This window comes from Hyaena hyaena, unplaced genomic scaffold (assembly GCF_003009895.1).
Source record: "Hyaena hyaena isolate Hyena2069 unplaced genomic scaffold, ASM300989v1 scaffold_397, whole genome shotgun sequence".
NCBI lineage: Eukaryota > Metazoa > Chordata > Mammalia > Carnivora > Hyaenidae > Hyaena > Hyaena hyaena.
This window is the reverse complement of record NW_024081028.1, coordinates 1,170,509-1,188,863: the sequence shown is the minus strand read 5'-3', so window position 1 is coordinate 1,188,863 and position 18,355 is coordinate 1,170,509. Positions and strand designations below refer to the sequence as shown.

The 18,355-nt window shown below is 42.3% G+C and overlaps 1 protein-coding gene across 1 annotated transcript in view; it reads right to left on the bottom strand.

The window, feature by feature from the left end:
* Nucleotides 1-18,355, bottom strand: part of LOC120244909 (protein argonaute-1) — a 37,294-nt gene that overhangs the window by 9,129 nt on the left and 9,810 nt on the right. The window contains exons 4-14 of the mRNA XM_039251695.1: nt 18,088-18,269; nt 17,552-17,688; nt 17,193-17,327; nt 16,956-17,043; nt 16,193-16,340; nt 12,024-12,143; nt 11,534-11,656; nt 11,263-11,396; nt 7,979-8,163; nt 709-868; nt 434-524 (exon numbers count right to left, since the gene is read on the bottom strand). Of these exons, the coding sequence (XP_039107626.1) occupies nt 434-524; nt 709-868; nt 7,979-8,163; nt 11,263-11,396; nt 11,534-11,656; nt 12,024-12,143; nt 16,193-16,340; nt 16,956-17,043; nt 17,193-17,327; nt 17,552-17,688; nt 18,088-18,269 (1,503 nt within the window). The remainder of the gene's footprint in view (nt 1-433; nt 525-708; nt 869-7,978; nt 8,164-11,262; nt 11,397-11,533; nt 11,657-12,023; nt 12,144-16,192; nt 16,341-16,955; nt 17,044-17,192; nt 17,328-17,551; nt 17,689-18,087; nt 18,270-18,355) is intronic.

Genomic DNA, 18,355 nt, shown 5'->3' with positions numbered 1-18,355 from the left:
GAAGTTGGGAGAGGGACTAGAAAACCACCTAATCTATTAGATGGATCAGGGGTCGGGATGGGGAAGAGGAAAGGACAATCCCAGCAACTAAGTAACCACCTTAAAAAGGATTTCAGAGAAGAGACATGGTCTTCCTATATCCCAAAAGTGGGCATGGAGAGAGAGAGAAATTTGAACATAGAGCAAGAGTGATAGAGACTAAACAAAGCTTCTGGCCACCGCCCAAACTCCCACTGCTTTCTCTGAAAAACAGAAACCATACAGAGTTAGTTTTACGAAGATACCAAGGGAGTGGTTAATGGGAATGATCAGCTGAAAAAAAAGTTCTTCTGAAGGGTCAAGCATCAGAGCTGAGGGAAGGAGATTATGTGTAGTCTTCAGAGCTAAGATCTAAGATGAGAACCTTAAGAAGAAGCTGGAGAGTATCACTCACTGCTGTGATAGAAGGTTTTTTCCCATCCCCTGCTGGGGGGTGTGTAACATCTGCTCCCAGGAATATCACTGGCTGTTGAAAGACGGCAGAGCTAAACAAAGAAGAGAAAACAAATGGTGAGGAGTTGGGTCTTCTCTTCCTGACACCATCTAGCACCCATTTTGGTCACCTCTCCCTTGTGTCTGATTGATTCTCCCTGGCCAAAATCCTATCTTGTTGTCAGTTCCCAGCATGGTACCTTGCTTGGCAAGGCAAGTGGGCAAGAGAGTTCATACCGCTGGTGTGGGACTAGGATGTTGTTAATGCCACCAAGTTTGACATTGATCTTCAGGCAGAGGTTGGACAGAGTCTGAGGCGAGGTCTTGACCACATTCTTCACTTGCACACACTGTGTAGCCATTCCCAAGAGTGTATCTCCAACACGTTTCACTTCAGCTATGAGCAGGGAGAGAAGTGATTAGTGCATTCAACAAATACTTACTGAATGCTGATTAGATGTCAGGCAGTACATGAGGTGGTAGGAACACAGTGGTAACCAGAAACACATAGAGTCCCTAATCAGACATTACTTTCTAGTGACTAATCTTTAAAGTCATGGAAAATATAATGATTAATGCTACAACAGAAAACTTCATGAAGCTATGAGAGCAAAATAGCAGGCAATAATCCAGATAGGAAAGGACTAAGTAAGTAATGATTAAAATGAAACGTAAAGGTAAAAAAGGACTTAGAAGAGAGACAGAGTGGGACACCTGGGTGATTCAGTCGGTTAAGTGTTCAACTTTGGCTCAGGTCAGGATCTCATGGTTCAAACCCCACGTCATGCTCTCTGCTGACAGCTTGGAGCCTGCTTTGCATTCCATGTCTCCCTCTGTCTGCCCCTCCCCCACTAGCGTGTGGGTGTTCTCTCTCTCTCTCAAAAATAAACATTAAAAAAATTATTTTAATTAAAAAAAAGGGAGAGGCAGAGTTGGGAGAGAGCATTTCAGGCAGAGGGAACACCATGCAAAAATTCACGCTGATAGGAGTTATGTTTGAGAAATTGAAAGGCCAACGTAACTAAACAGAGAGCAAAGGAACCATGATATGAGACAAAGAATGTGGTCATTAGACTGACCTAGCAAGAAATGAGGGTAGTGTGTACTAAGAAGACAGCTGCTTAGATGGAAACAGATTTAAGAGACATTTAAGGGACTCAGATGACATATGTAAGGGAAAAGAATTTTTATGGATAATTTCAAGTTTCTAGCTTTTGTAATAATTTTGAGATAGTTTGAGTTTGAAGTGCTTTTTGGTCATCCCAGTGGTATCAACTAGGCAAATGAGAACAGTAGCTGAAAGCTCAATATTCTGAAAAGAGATGCAACTTTGTCAGCTATTCAGGTACAGGCAGTAATTGAAGGCATGACCTTGATGAGATCATCAAGGAAGAGAACATGCAAAAGGAAGAGGGCTTAGACCTGAATCTTGAGGGACTCTCAATATTTGCAAAACATTTAAGAATATGAGTATGCAAAGGAGAAGCATGCAGAGAACTACGAGGAAGACAGTGTTGTGTCATGAGTGCCAAGGGAAGAGACTATTTCAAGGAGCAAGTGTTCAACAAAGTCAACTGCCACTAAAATATCAAGTAAAATAAGGACCAGAAATGTCCTTTGGATTGACACTGGTAATGTATAAAAGAAAAACTATTTTGGTGATACAAAGTACCGAGGAAGAGATGTGGGATCAATGAAGAATTTAGCATGTTTTCAATGAAAGAGACTTGAGCATGTTTAAAAAGCTAAAAGAATCATTTCTACTTTGAAGCAGATGGAGTAGTTAGTGGCAAACCAGTGCTTCTGCAAAGAACATTCAGAGAAGCCAGACCAAATACAGAAATCATCTTTTGAAGGCAGCAGAGAGATGCTGAGACAAGAACTAAAGGGCAAAAACTCCATAGGAAGAGAATCTCACCAAGGTGAGTTTTCTTCTGCAACTGCTTTTACCCTAGGTACATTTGCTGATTCTAGGTGTGGACAGGAGGCTGAGATTCTAGGCTTTGCACCAGCAGAGGAACGACTGCCAATGGATAGAGAAAGCAAGAGTTTCTGAAGGAGATAGACTAGTTCTAAATGCCTAAAGGTTAAAATATATATATATATATATATATTTATTTATTTAAATGAAAACATACACTAGTATCTTATGACCTTGGCATTTCTTAAACAGGACGCAGAAAGTACTAGCCATAAAGAAAAAACACTATACAAATTGAACATTAAAATTTTAAATTTCTGTTCAGGGGTGCCTGGGTGGCTCAATTGGTTAAGCATCCAACTTTAGCTCAGGTCATGATCTTGTGGTTCGCAGGTTCAAGCCCCATGTCAGGCTCTGTGCTGACAACTTAGAGTCTGGAGCCTGGTCCAGGCTCTGTGTCTCCCTCTCTCTCTCTGTCCCTCCCCCACTCATGCTCTGTCTCTCTCAAAAAAATAAATAAAACATTTAAAAAATTTCAAGAAAAATTTTTTTTAATTTCTGTTCAACAAAAGACTCCTTTAAGAAAGGAAAAAGGCAAGCCACAAAGCACAGAAGACATGTATAATACACATACATATTAAATAAAAGAATTATAAAGAACACCCATTAAACAGTAGGAAAAAGGTAATTAAGGCAAAGACAAAAGGGGAAGACTTGAGCAGGCACTTTACAAAAGAGGCTACTGAAATAGCCAATAGACATAAAAAGATACCCAACTTTACCAATCATCAGAGAAATCAAATTAAAAGCACAACACAATTATTACTGAATACCATAAAAACAGCTAAAATGAGAGAGACAATAACCAATTTTGGTAAGGATATAAAATATCTAGAACTCTCATATACTGCTGGTGGAAGTGTACAAGTTCCCTCTTCAGGGGCTTGGGAGGCTCAGTTGGCTGAGCATCTGACTCCTGATTTCAGCTCAGGTCATGATCTCACAATTGTGGGATCAAGCCCCATGTCTTTCTGCAGTGGGCACAGAATCTGCTTAGGATTCTCTCTCTCTCCCTGCCACTCCTCCACTCACACCTTCTCAAAAAAAAAAAAAAAAATTTTTTTTTAAATCCCTCCTAGATACACACCCAATGGAAGTGGGTATATATATGTTCAAAGGATATGTACAAGAATGCTCACTGAGGCATTATTTGTAACAGTAAAAACTGGAAACAACGCAAGTATGTCCACTGACAGTAGAATGGATAAATACATGTAAACTGTATTTTATTCAATATGATGGAAAAACTGTAACAAACTACAACTAAACAAACATGATGAATCTCACAAACATAATGGTGAGTGAAAGCCAGACACAAAAAAAAGTACATAATGATTCATTTATACAAAGTTCAAAGACTGCCACAACTAATCCATGGCATTAGAAGCTAGAAAAGTGATTACCACTGATGGGGAGTTGTAGTGACTGGCAGCCTGAGGTTGCAGTAATGTATTGTTCCCCAAACTGGGAACTGGTTACCCTGGTGTGACATTTTGTAAAAATTCACTGGCCTGCACTCCTAGGATTTCTATATATACTACAATAAAAACTTTACACTAAAAAAAAAGGAGTGCCTGGGTGGCTCAGTCGATTAAGCATCCAACTTCAGCTCAGGTCATGATCTCATGGTTCATGGGTTCAAGCCCCGCATCGGGCTCTGTGCTGACAACTCAGAGCCTAGAGCCTGTCTTCGGATTCTGTGTCTCCCTCTCTCTCTGACCCTCCCCTGCTCAGGCTGCCTCTATCTCTCTCTCAAAAATAAATAAAACATTAAAAAAAAAAAAAAGGACAAGAGGATCAATTTAGTGGAAAGTATGGAGTTACAAATGCTAAGGACAGATTGAGATGTGATACCAGATCAGAATGGGGCAAATATCACACTGTCCTTATATATTATTAGGGCAGCCACAATGCAACTGACCTTGCTTTGGCCTCCAAGGAGGGAAGGTAAAGATCTTTAGAAGAATCTAACTGCTCCTCTCATCTGCTGGCTTAATTCCTAAGCAACTGGCTAAATTTTCCAAGTGGCATAATCAAGGAACAGAATCCAAGTAGAAGAAACCCAAAATCCTAATCAAGGCTGAGACTGGACAGAGATATAGCATTACTGAGCCCAGGGTGAGGAAAATTCTCTGAGTAAGCACTGACTTCCCCAAACATGCTACACTATACTATACTACTTACAAGCAAGCCAAATACTGGATTCTCCCCTTTGATGGAGAGAACCAGAATGTGAATAATTACCCAAGGCAGTTATCCTAAAGAGTATCCTTATTTTGCATCAAAGGGCCATCAATTTAAGATCCAAGAGAGACATGGATTGGAGGTAAACCAACTTCCCAAAATAAGCAATTATTAAGCATCATGTCAGTGGAAGGCTCCACCTTATATGTGCAGAGGAAAGAAAGTTTCAAGGCAAAATAAGATCTACCCTATGCTCAAAATAATATCAAGGTAGGTTGTAACTGATCAGCAGCCTGATACAATTTCCAGAGTAATCTAGAAAGATTTATCCTCTGGGTAGGATAAGAGATGGCTTCTGGGAATAAGTATATTTATTATTTTTTTAAGTTTATTAATTTTTGTGAGAGAGATCACGTGCACAAGCGGGGAAGGGGCAGAGAGAAAGGGAGACACAAAATCCAAAGCAGGCTCCAGACTCTGAGCTGTCAGCATAGAGCCCGACATGGGGCTTGAACCCACAAACTATGAGATCATGACCTGAGCTGAGGTCAGATGTTTAACCAACTGAGCTACACAAGTACTCCAGGAATAAATACATTTAAACTGGGAATTGAAGGATACAGAGAATTTTAAGGGCAACATGAAGATAAGAAAGAAAAGTACTTAGATATTCGAGACAAAGGCAAATGAGGTAAGCAAAACCAGAGACTAGAAAGTATAGGCAAGAAAAGAGCATTTATAGTATCTACAGTGTGCCAAGCACTGGGTTACATGTTGCTTTTTTTTTTTAAATGTTTATTTATTTTTGAGAGAGCGAGTGAGCAAGCGAGCACACAAGCAGGGGAGGAGAAAAAAGAGGGGAAGACAGAGGATCCCAAGCAGGTCATGCACTGTTAACACACAGCGAAACCAGGGACTCAAACCCACAAACCATTGAGATCATGACTTGAGCTGAAATCAAGAATCAGGCATTTAACTAACTGAGCCACACATATTGCTATTTATATAATTAATTCATGAGGCTCAGAAAGGTTAGGTAATTTGCCTAAATCAGTAAACTGGCATCGCCAGGATGAAAATCTATTTTGATTTCTATCTAATTCCAGAACAAGTGATCATTCCAATATGTGCAGCAAAGGGAACAATACAAGATAAAGCTGAAAAGTTAAACTTAGATCAGGACCCCCCAAAATTTTCATTTTGTGAATCTGAACCAATGAAGGTTTTTTTAGGAGTAGAGTCACAAAAAGTCTCATCAAGTAACCTATTCAAGAAAGATTTAAGAAGAGGGGCACCTGGGAGGCTATGCCAGTTAAGTGCCCAACTTCAGCTCAGGTCATGATCCCACGGTTCGTGGGCTAAAGCCCCACATGTGGCTCTGTACTTATACCTTGGAGCCTGCAACCTGCTTTATATTCTGTGTCTCCCTCTCTCTCTCTGCCCCCCTCCTCCACTTGGGCTCTTTCTCTGCTCCTACTCCACTGTGCTCTCTCTTTCTCAAAAATAAACAAACATTAGGGCACCTGGGTGGCTCAGTTGGTTAAGCGTCCGAGTTCAACTCAGGTCATGATCTCACAGTTAATGGGTTCAAGCCCCGCATCGGGCTCTGTGCTGACAGCTAGCTCAGAGCCTGGAGCCTCTCTTCGGATTCTGTGTCTCCCTCTCTCTCTGATGCTCCCCTGCTTGTGCTGTCTCTCTCTCTCTCAAAAATAAATAAAAACATTAAGAATTTAAAAAATAAACATTTAAATGAAAAAAGAAAGATTTAAGGAGAAATGTTAAAATTAAGTTGAAAAGTGTGGGTGGAGACCAGAGAATCTATCTTAAAACTGTAAAAAAGAACACTGTAGATGAAGCAAAGAGAACACAGACTGCCTCCAGAATTTGGATAAAGGTACTCAGAGGCAATTATGATGACAAACACATAAGAAGATAAAGCTTACTAATAAAGACAGGAGAAGATAAGATACTAAAAACATGGTCCACTGAAACACCTTAAAAGAGCAGACAATATATCCATTTTATTCACCAATACATTTAGGACCTAGCACAGTATTTCTCACACATAGTAGGTAATCAGTAAACTATTATGGAAGAGAGAAAGGTCAAAAGTGACCAATGAGGGACAGAAGTAAAGGACTGGATCAAGATTTTAATAATACATCATAGCATATAATAATAGGTGATGTTTTAAGCAACTGAAATAAATGAAAATTTCACTAGAACGTAAAGGTAGAGAAGGCAGGGTGCAGAAATCTGGAAAATACCAGGCATGTTTGGTAATGACAAAAATAATTAGAGAGAGACAGGAGAAAATATCAGAAGTCAAGAGAAGTGAGAAAGGTCACAGATGGCTCTCTGCAAGGGAAATTTAGGAGGTTAGAAGTAAGACAGATGAAGAAAGCAAAGGAGTAAGTAGCTAGTGAGGAAGTGGTGTAGGGTATGAAGTCAAACAAGAAAAGTAGGGACGCCTGGGTGGCTCAGTTGGTTAAGCGTCCGACTTCGGCTCAGGTCATGATCTCACGGTTCGTGGGTTCGAGCCCCATGTCGAGCCCTGTGCTGCCAGCTCAGGGCCTGGAGCCTGTTTCGGATTCTGTGTCTCCCTCTCTCTCTGATCCTCCCCTGTTCACGCTGTCTCTCTCAGAAATAAATAAAACATTAAAAAAAAAAACCAAACAAGAAAAGCGGAAGACAAAAGCTAAACAAAATAACATGATTGTGGTAATGTGCTCTTGGGTGGGGAAACTGAAGTTGGAGGGTTAAAGGGTACGAACTCCCCAAAGTAGCAGGATGAGACAGGAACAAGGGCACATAAGGGTTGAACAAGGTAAGAGGGGCAGCTCTCATTTTAAAACAGGAGAGGTGGAGGGAAAACAGAGTAAAAGAAATGTGCCAGAGTTATATATTGTCACCCCTATCCTTAAAAGTGGAGAGAGAGAAAACTCAGAAAGTCCAAGTCATTCCCAGGCAACAGACCACTTACAAAGCCACCACAAATGCTGCGTGGGTGTACTGTACACTGTCCTGATAGACAACACACTCCTAGGAATAGGAGTCTGGACTGACCCATTTCTCTATCTGGCCCAGCTTTGACTAGCACAAAGACCAGCACCCAGAGGACCCCAGTAAATGTTACTAGGGATGGAGTGTGAGCAGGTAAGCAGGATGTAGGATGATCCAATGGCTCGTACAGGCTGATCTTTCTCCTACAAAGGAATACTGACGTTAAGGAAGAACTCTGGCTATATCAAAGAACCCACACTGAGTCCTCCCTAGGAGTCTCCAGGGAGCTCCCCTGAGAAGAGTCCTATCTTCATTATCACTGTCCCCAGAGAACTGTACCATACACTGGCGTCTTCCCTGGTAGGATGACGATAATGAGCTGCAGCCCTGAGTAGGTGTTCTTGAGATGCCGGAACATGGGCTCCACGCTGTCTGCCCCCTGTGCATATTTGCAGAAGCAAGGCTGGCCCTGGATGGGCATCCCTGCATCCTTGGAAATCTTCCGCAGCTGGTCTGTGAAGTTCCTGCAGCACAAGTATGGTCATGACAGGAGGCAGTGAGTCCCACTTTAATAATTCTGAACAAATGCCTCCATCTTAGGTACCTAGCTCTATGATAACCACTGAGAGATTGAGATAAATGATATATGATCACGGCCAATGTAAAAAAACACATTTGTAGTTGAGTAGGACAAAACCAAGCTTGCTAAGTATTTAATGGTGCAAACAGAGAGCCAAGGGAGTCCAGAGAAGGAATCTGTGGGAATTCTGAGTCCCCACCTTGTCCCAACCAAGCAACTGATTCCTGTGCACTAAGTCCTTAGCAATAGGCAAATGCCCAAGAGAAAGGCTTCTGCTCACATTAAAATAAGCTCCAACAGTGATCAGAGCACAGGAGGTGCTCAGTAAAAATGAATTTCCTCCTCCCCTGATTTTTTGAGGGCTAAGAGCAAATAATTAAACAAGCTTCTTTTCTTTTGGCTTTGGGGCTTTACCCTAGGAAAGGAAGGAAAGTTGGAAGAAAGGGTACATATGTAGTAGATCTTAAAAAATCAAGCTACATAAATACAGTAACAGATTGAAATGGGTAGCAGGAAATTTAACTTGTGAAAATCCTACATTTAGATTAAAAGCAATATACAAGTAGAGAATAAAAGCAATTGTTTAGGGGACACTATATAGCTTACAAATACCAATATGACAGATTCAAAGTCTATATAGTAAGAAAATAAGTATTTTTAACATATTTAGTAAACACACACATACAAGATAAATACAGTATAATACTATTAAATAAAACTTAAAATCATATATATGTATGTATAAAAAATATATAGAAGTTGGATAGGAAATTCATGACAATTCATGATAGAAGCTGCATCAGAAGGCGGGAATGGAACTAGGATTGAGGATATAAAGGAGCATCAAATTTAATAAATGGGTCTCTACTTCAAAGAAAGTGGTATTCCCAATCTTTTCTCTACCACCAGATCACACTTAGTATATTGTGTCCTGTGCCAGAGACCACAATGTGTTTAAAGAAGTCTAGAATAGGGAAGGTCTTGAAAACCTGTCGTAAACATTAAAAAAAGGGGGGGGGGGTCTGGGTGGCTCAGTCAGTTAAGCGTCCGACTTCAGCTCAGATCACGATCTCACAGTTCCTGGGTTTGAGCCCTGTGTCAGGCTCTATACTGACAGCTAGCTCAGAGCCTGGAGCCTGCTTCAGATTCTGTGTCTCCCTCTCTCTCTCTGACCCTCCCCTGTTCACGCGCTCACTCAGTCTCTCTCAGAAATAGATTTTTTAAAGAAAACCTGTCCTAAAAGTGATATAAGCTGAGGTAACAAGACTTCTTTAGCCGGAAGTAAAATTCTGAGGGTTGACCTTAGGACTCCCTCATCCATCCCCAATTACCAATTTATACACCTCCACAGCCACCTCTTTTCCCTCTGTCTCAGTAGAAAGGATGCCTTTTCTTGTACTCTGGATCCCATCCTCCTCATACACATTTAGAAACTTTGCTCTATTTCCTTTCTAGATTCTCAGAGTTCTATCTTCAGCCTCTGTTCACTATTTACATTCTCCCTGGACAATCTCATGCACTGCCATACCCTCAGATTCCCAGGTTTAATCTTTAGCCTAGAACCAAACATCCAACTACATATCACTGACCCAGGTATACAAGCCATATTCTTACCCCTTGCATCTCGGGATCACTGAGAGAATGGGATGTCTGATGAACTGGCTCCCAATTCCGAGATTCTAGGTTTATTAGTTTCAGTACCCCAAAATATCCAAAATAATGGATTCTCAAAAAAACTGGACATGAAAATAAGAGAGAAGCACACAAAGAATATATCTTCCAATAAGGTGACACAAAGACAGAGAACTGGGAGCCTTTCCAATATTGCTAAGGGCCAACTTTCCAATGCTAGACCAAGGCTAGGAATGGCTTGACCTAATGGTACTAACGTCCCAAAACCCAGGAAAGGGGACAAGAGAAACTCATTTAAAAGAAACTGTAAGTGTGATGGTAGTAGTTGTGTATCTGTGAGAGGAAAAGAAGAAGGACAGGCAGGGCAGCTAGAGTCCCCACATTCATCAGGTGCTACTGTAACTAATTCTTATTAAAATCCCAAAGCCAGCTGAACCTACCAGGGCACAAAGCTCTATTATCCTTCTCAATGCCCAAAGTGGTCAGCTCCACCAGCTCTTCCTCAGCCTAGGAGTGCACTGACCCTATTCTGGATCCAGAGTGAATAAGAAGCCACCACTTCAAAAGAATGCAGGCACTAATAAACTGCACACTTCAAATGGGTTAATTTTGTGGTATCTGAAATATCTCACTAATAATAAGACTGCAAGGGAAGGGTCAGTTACTTCTTTACTATTCATTCATTCACTCAAGAACATTATTCCCATAACATGTTCCTTTAAACCATTTGGCTATATCATTTTTTTCATTGCTGTCATCTATTCCTAGCCTCTCAGCCACAGGTAGCTAAGAGGCCCTTATAACTCATGTTCATCTAATTCAGGTCACTTGGACCTGAATGAAAAAATTCTGTGTATAGGAGAGAACAGCTCAGAGAACCAGCTGAGCTTTTGTTTCCAATGAGGAATACAAGCTTTGAAACCTCAGATCTGATTTGATCCCAACTCTGACACTTTCTTGATATGCAAACCTTGTACAAGGTACTCTCTGAGCCTCAGTTTCCTGAAAATGGAAATACCACCACCTACTCACTGAAAAGATGAAATGAGAGAACATAAAATTAGGTACGGTGTTGGTACATTATAGTCTTCGTTACTATTATTTACTACCAATGTTAATAATTATAACAATAAAATAATTCAGGCCCCCTCAGGAGATTCATGCCCTGAAATCATCTCTGACACTAATACAGCTCCTCATCAAGATGTCTGACCGCAGATGGACAGAAAAGGAACAGTTAAGTTTGAGCCAGAAAGCACAGGGAAGCAGGGTCAAGAGTCAGAAAGAGGGGGGAAAAAAAGAGTCAGAAAGAGGGAAATACAGATCAAATCTTGGCCCCTTGTGGGTAGGGGAAGGTGGGCAGCTCTAGGGTCCTTCCCACCCTTCCACCCATACACCCAACCCTCCTTACTTGAGCACCTCTTCTCGACACTGTTTTTGGGGTGCGAAGCAGGCGATGGCCCAGACTTTGATCTCAATCCCATTGTAGAACTGTTTCCCCCGCATGTCCCAGACACCCTGATTAGGGGTGGCAATGGCCCGGTTCTGGGGATAGGCAGAGGGGGCGTCCAGGTGAGCCTCAGTAGAGCCAGATGAGCAGGGGAGCCAAAGCCCCTGGCAATATAACCCAACTCCCCCTACCATAAGCCCCAGAGATGTTGTCTGGCCCTGACCCTGCTCACCCGGCCGCCGTACTGCAAGATGGGCGCCGGCAGCACTCGCCCTGTCACCTCCGTCATGTCATCCTTCACTTTGATCCCAAATTCCTGAATGTAGGGATCTAGGTTGTAGCTGGCATTCTTCATCTGTAAGACAAAAGAAGGGGATCTCAGGAGAGCAGCAGCTTGGCAATACTGCTCACCCTCTGGGTCCCAAGGAGAAAGCCCTGAAGGGCAGCTGGGGCTGGCAAGTAATAGCCCTAAAAAGGGGCGGAAAGTGGAAAATGAAGTAAGTGGGAGTAGATAACACAGGGAAGTAATACAGGAGGGAAAAAGAAATAAGGAAGCCAAGTAGCTACAGGGTCAAGAAACAAGAGCAGTCCTATGGAATCCCAGGCAACAAATCCAGACTTGTGTTCTCCTGAGGATCCTGCCAAGGCAGAAAAGTATCTATGCTACCAGGGGCCCCAGTGACTGAGCAACCAAGCATACATTTCTCTGCAGCCCTACTGACCAGGCGGCTAATCTCCTCCTGTCTGTCTGGGGCCGACCTAGCTGTAGCCTTTATCATGGTCGAAGTCTGGTTGTCGGTCAACTTCTTAATGCAGCGCTGCCCAGCCACAATGTTACAGACCTGAGGAAACGAGAAGGACAGGTAGCTCTGGCTTGAGTACAGTCCACGCTGTACCCAGAGCCCCACAATAAAGGAAGAGACCTTGGCTGTCAGTCCGGGAAAGGGGACTGCAAAAACCCTTGTGCAGAGACAGGTAAGTTAGAAAATATCCACCTGCAACCAAAGGCAATAGAGCCACTTTGTCATTAAGAGATTGGGATCCAGAGCCAGATCTGGGCCCAGGTCTCATGTTAATTGGGGAGAAGAGAAACAAACTCATAGGACTGTTTGGAGACTAAATGAAATAAAGCACTTAGAGGACCGAGTACAATTCTGGAACACAGTAAACACTCAGTAAACTCTAGCATAAATTATTATTTACCAAACGACCTAGTACAGAGCTCTTCTGAATACTAAAAAACTCAATATAAACAAACTGGATTCCTAAGGAGGTAGAAAGCTCTCCAATGGTGACAGGCAGTCAATTGCTTCCCTGCAACTCATTAGGAGAACTAGGGATGATTCTTAATGCTTGAGCCCCAGCCTACAGATGATCACTGAGCCCCTGGACTACAGCAATCACTGTCTCGGTTGGCTGACAGCATCTTCTGTTGGTGTGAGGAACATCCTGCCATGTGTTCCTCTGTTTGGGGCCCAAGACAACACAGTGGATTTCAAAAAAACTTTCTAGTAATGTGAAAGACTTCCATTCTCCAATATACTATATTCAGGATGCCATGATCAAGAAGCCTTTTTGGAGAGTAGAAAGAGCCTGTAGATTGGAAAGATTTGAATATGAAGCCCAGCTTTGCCATTTCAAGGTGATATTACCTTGGGCAGGTCTCTTAACTACTCTCCGACTACGCTTCTTTAATTTCAGTCATCAAATAAAACATTAGCTGGGGTGCCTGGGTGGCTAAGTCGGTTGAGCATCCGACTTCAGCTCAGGGCATGATCTCATGGTTCATGGATTCAAGCCCTGCATCGGGCTTTGTGCTGATAGCTCAGAGCCTGGAGCCTGCTTCGGATTCTGTGTCTCCCTCTCTCTCTGACCCTTCCCCACTCATGCTGTGTTTCTGTCTCAATAATAATAAACATTTTTTTAAAAATTAAAAAAGAAACATTAGCTAAGGGGGTTGTTGTGAGGATTTAGACAAAATGAAATGTGTAACTGGTTCCCAAAGGGCCAGCACTATGTAAGTACTGGTTTTCCTTCTAATTTTCAAAGTTCATGATGAACAATGGTAGAGAAAATCATGATAAAGCCACCTGCCTTTAAAGTCCATATCCCAAAGAAAACAAAATTATTCAATTCAATTAATAAAAATCCAGAATTGTTGAATTCTTAAACTAAACAACAATAAAATCATTGAATTGTTAAAAATTACGAGGTTGCTCTCTTAAAAGCACCTTAAGGTTGTAGCATTCTTGACAGATGATTTCAGCTACAGAATCAACACTAGGAAAAGACTAAAGCAGGGGTGTGGAGAAATTGAAACCCTTGTGCATTGCTGGTGGAATGTAAAATGGTAACAGCCACTGTAGAAAACAGTACGGTGATTCCTCAAAAAATTAAACAGAGAATTATCATGATTCAGTAAATCCACTTCTGAGTATATAGTCAAAAGAAGTGAAAGCAGGGACTAGAATAAATACTCTACACCTATATTCATAGCAGCATTATTCATAATAGTTAAAAAAGTGGAAACAACCTAAGTGTCTATCAATGAATGAATGGATTTTTTAAAAAAGTGATATAGACATACAACAGAACATTATTCAGCCTTAAAAACGAAGAAAATTCTGACACATGCTACAGTATAATGAACCTTGAAGACATTATGCTAAGTGAAGATGCCAGTCAAAAAAAGCCACATATAATTCCATTCATATGAAATGTCCAGAATAGACAAATGCACAAAGACAGAAATAGGTTAGTCGTTACTAGGGGCTGGTTGGTAAAGAGTAGGAATGTAAGTGACTGCTAATGGGTATTGGTTTTCTTCTGGGGATGATGAAAATATTTTACAATCAGATAATGGTGATAGTTATACAACTCTGAATATACTAAAAACCACTGAATTGTACATTTGAAGAGGGTGAATTTTATGGTATATGAATTATATCTTAATCAAGTTACTCATTAAAATATTTTTTAAAAAAATCCCACCTGGCTATAAAAGTCTACATTAGACCCTGTACCTCTCTCTGAAATCACCCCTTACTACTTTTGCTCTCATATACCACATGCCAGCCACTATGGCCTTCTATTTCTCAAAAAAATCCAAGTTCCCTGCTGCTTTAGAGCCTTTGTACTTATTATTTACCCCATAAAAGGTTCTTCCCTCAGGTTTTTACAAGGTTGGTTCTATCTCATAATTCAGGACTTAAATGTCTCCTAAAAGAGGACCTCCCTGACCACAATAACTAAAGTGGCTCTCCAACCCCCTCCTCCCTTACCTCTATCCCCTTAAACTATTTTATTATTCTTATACCACTTAACACCATCTGAAACTATCTTATTTATCAATTTATTGTCTATCTCCCCCTTCTAGAATGTAAACTCCATGACAGCAGGGACCTTGTCTGTCTTGTTAATCTCTATATTCCCAGCACCTAAAAGAGCATATGACACACAGTAGGAGCTCAATAAATATTTGTTAAATAAACAACAATAAGAATAAAAATATACATTAATATATAAATTATTCACCTTGGAAACTAATGTTTAAAGAAAAGTAATGTTAATTTGCTAACAATATATGTAACATAATTTGGCTTGCAGTAGATAGCCTAAGCTGGGATTGTCCCTGGAAACTCCTATTTACACCTCAAAAGAACATACTGCCTTCCTCCCACTTTCCATGCATCATCAGCTATTAACTAAAGCCAGAATTCTTGGGTTTGGGGATCTCATCTCCTCTCAGCCTAATTCCCTCTGGCTAGTTCTAAAAGCCTAGGGGCATCTGGGTGGCTAAGTCAGTTAAGTGTCCGACTTCCGCTCAGTAGTCATGATCTTGTGGTTCATGGGTTCGAGCCCCACATTGGGCTCTGTGCTGCTAGCTCAGACCCTGGAGCCTGCTTCAAATTGTTTCTCCCTCTCTCTCTCTGCCCCTCACTCACTCACGCTCTGTCTCTCTCTATTCCTCAAAAATGAATAAATGTTAAAAAAAAATTTTTTTAATCCTAGAAGCTCACAGAAGGCTTGAGCTTTAATCCCAGCTATCTGACTCCTGCAATGGGAACAGAGGAAGATGTCATTATAGGTTAGTGCTTCTCCAATTTTAATGTTCATGAGTCCTCTTTGGATTCTGTTAAAAGACAGATTTTGATTCAATAGTTCTAGGTAGAACCTGAGATTCTGCATTTCAAACAAGCTCCCACCCAGGTAGTATCTATGCTGTTGATCTACAGACCACATTTTTGAGTAGTACTAAACAATCAAGTAGTCAGCAGTAATTTCTCCACAGACATTTTGGCTAGTGTGTATATCCCAAATCAAATACAGCCCAATGGCTCTGAATTTGTATTCTATGACTTAAAAAGCATTACTATTCTTTAATTGCAGGATTTCAAAGGTCTGCTGAAACATAAAAATATGATCAATCTTGGGACTAAAACTTTTTCAAAAGGAACACATTGATCATCACATCGATAACAAGAACAGGACTCATCTTATAGGTAACGTGCAAAATAAGGTATACTGACATCTCTAGGTCATTTAGGACCCCCAGCTCCAGAAAGGGTTAAGAGAAATTAAAAGAACCTAAATGTGGGTATCTGAAATCTCTGTCCTGACCAAACTAATTATGTATTAAATAGTAAATACAGCTTCTACCTCTGCCTGGTAGTCCTAAAAGAACATGAGAGCAAGATGAAGGGAAACGAAAGAACTAGGCAGGTAAGAATGAAGCCTACATTTCACTGAATGACCTCACACCTCTCAGAATGTCAATTTTCCTAACTTCAAAATGAGAATGAGAGACTCCAAATGGAAGAAAAGAGCTCCGATGATCAGTGTGCAGATACAATGCTTGTTCTCTAGCCCAGCCATTACTTGGCAGCCTCACCTCTAGGGGCAGGTAGGTATGCTTTTGTTCCTGGCCAACTTGCAGGCAGGGCAGGTGGGGATACTTGAGCTGAAGGTTATATTTCTGCTTGAAGTACTGTGCCACTGTGCACTCCACAGTCTGTCCACTCTCCAGCTGCAAGGGAAACCTGTTTGGGGGAAGGAAAGAAGGTGTCAGGGCCCAGCATTTAATCCCACCTCTTTAGACTTACAACCATGGGAAGTCCCAGACTTGGCTTCATCCTATCCAGCCTCTTTAAGCACTCATGGGAAAGTAGGCAATACAGGGCTCCCAGAGTGAAGTCAAAGAGTAGAGGCAAGTTCCACAATAGTCAAGACCATATCTGACTCATCTACATGTCTAGTGCTGAGCATAAAACCCAACACCCAATAGGCACTCACAGACCAGTTAGTCTAAGGGTCTAAGGTCAAGAAGGTGGATGGAATGAGCCCAGGAACCTAGCTTTCTTTCTCAGGTGGAAGAGTAAGCTGAGAGAGATCCTAACATTTACAGAACTGAGGCAGCAGTCAGGGGAAGACTCCTGCTCTATAATAAAGGCCCAAGGAAGAAAGGTGGAGACCAAGAAGGTAAAAATGGTAAGGAGAGTATCAAGGATCTGGAAAGGTTGGAAGAGGGATACCAAACTCCCATATTTTATCTTCAAAAACTCAGGGCAAGTAGGGGAAGGCATAGGAAATGAAAGAATAGCTGACATATCAGCCCTCTTCCACCAATGGTATGGCTTAGCAGCCTGTCAACTCACGTCTGATGGCTGGCAGGGCGGCGGGTAACATTACACACACGGTATTTCCTCTTCATCTGTCCACAGTGGGTCACTTCCACCTTCAGGCCTGGGATACACACACTGCCAGTCAGGGCTGGAAAAGGCTGCTCATGCAACCAGGCTTGGCCTCTCCCTGAACATATCCCAAGGGGATTTCCTTTTATGATGAAAGAGAAAGTAGTGTTGTTTCCTTTCCCCACATGATTGGGTCCTCACCTTTGATCTCCTTGGTGAAGCGCACACGCTGAGAGTCTGTGAGGGGCTTGGGCTGCTCATCTATGTTCCTGATGTCCAGCACCTCACACATGAACTCAATCACCGGCTGCGCCTTATAGAAGGCAGTGGCTGAGACTGTGGGGACAGGGTGGGCATATCTCAACTTAGGTTCAATCTTTCAGTATAAATGGAGGCACTGCTCTTTACACCCTCTTCCTTATAGGGTATCGGGATAGGGGAGAGGTCCCAGGGCTTTAGGGATTAGACTAGGAGTGTGGTTGCAGAGCTGGGAGGGATGAGGCTGGGAGTGTGGTCACTGGACTTAGGGTGCCCCTGGCTCCATAGCTGTCCCCACTCACCATCAATGTTGAGCATCATCTTCCACATGGCAGGGCGCACAGACTGGTGAAAGCCGAACCAGACCTCGCGCCCACCCCCCAGCGGGTGGTAGTAGCCCTCAGGCGGTGAGAAGAAGGAGCGGCCCACGGGGGTGTACCTGGCAGGGACAGGCAGAGAACTGGTCCCTCGGGCACAGGCCCCCACCCTGTGAGGCATCCTGGGCACGGAGGAGCCCTGGCCTGGAAGGCAGGACACCAGGGCTTTAATTCCAGCTCTGATCCTTTACTAGTTATTATGACTGACCTTGTGCAAGTCTCTATCCTTTCTCTGTCCTGCAGGGACAGATGGGATGGAGGTCCAAAGATATCTAAAAGGGACAGGGCCAAGGCTTTAAACCACCTAAATGTATATGCATACCATTTGGCATATGGTAGGGCTTCAAAGAATGTTTTATTCAAAAGGCATACTGCGGGACCTTAGTATTGGCTCATTACCCCCCACCCCACATAGCAGTTCCGCCACCACTACTAGCCCAGATACTAACTACACCCAGTACCTCATGGATGCCAGGTGCCTCATGGCCACATCCAGGGCTTGCACAGACTCCAAGGGAACAGGGATCTGGCCACTGACCAAGGCCTCATGCAGCATGCGCCAGCTGACAATAGCTAGCCACTTGATGGAGACCTTGAAGATTCGATCCTTCCCTTCCCCAGGGATTGTCACCTCAAAGTCAACCTTCAAAAGAAAGGAGTGAAGGACTGCCAATGCTTTCCCACAATCCAACATTCCTTGTGTTGCCCCATCTGTCAAGAATCTGCTCC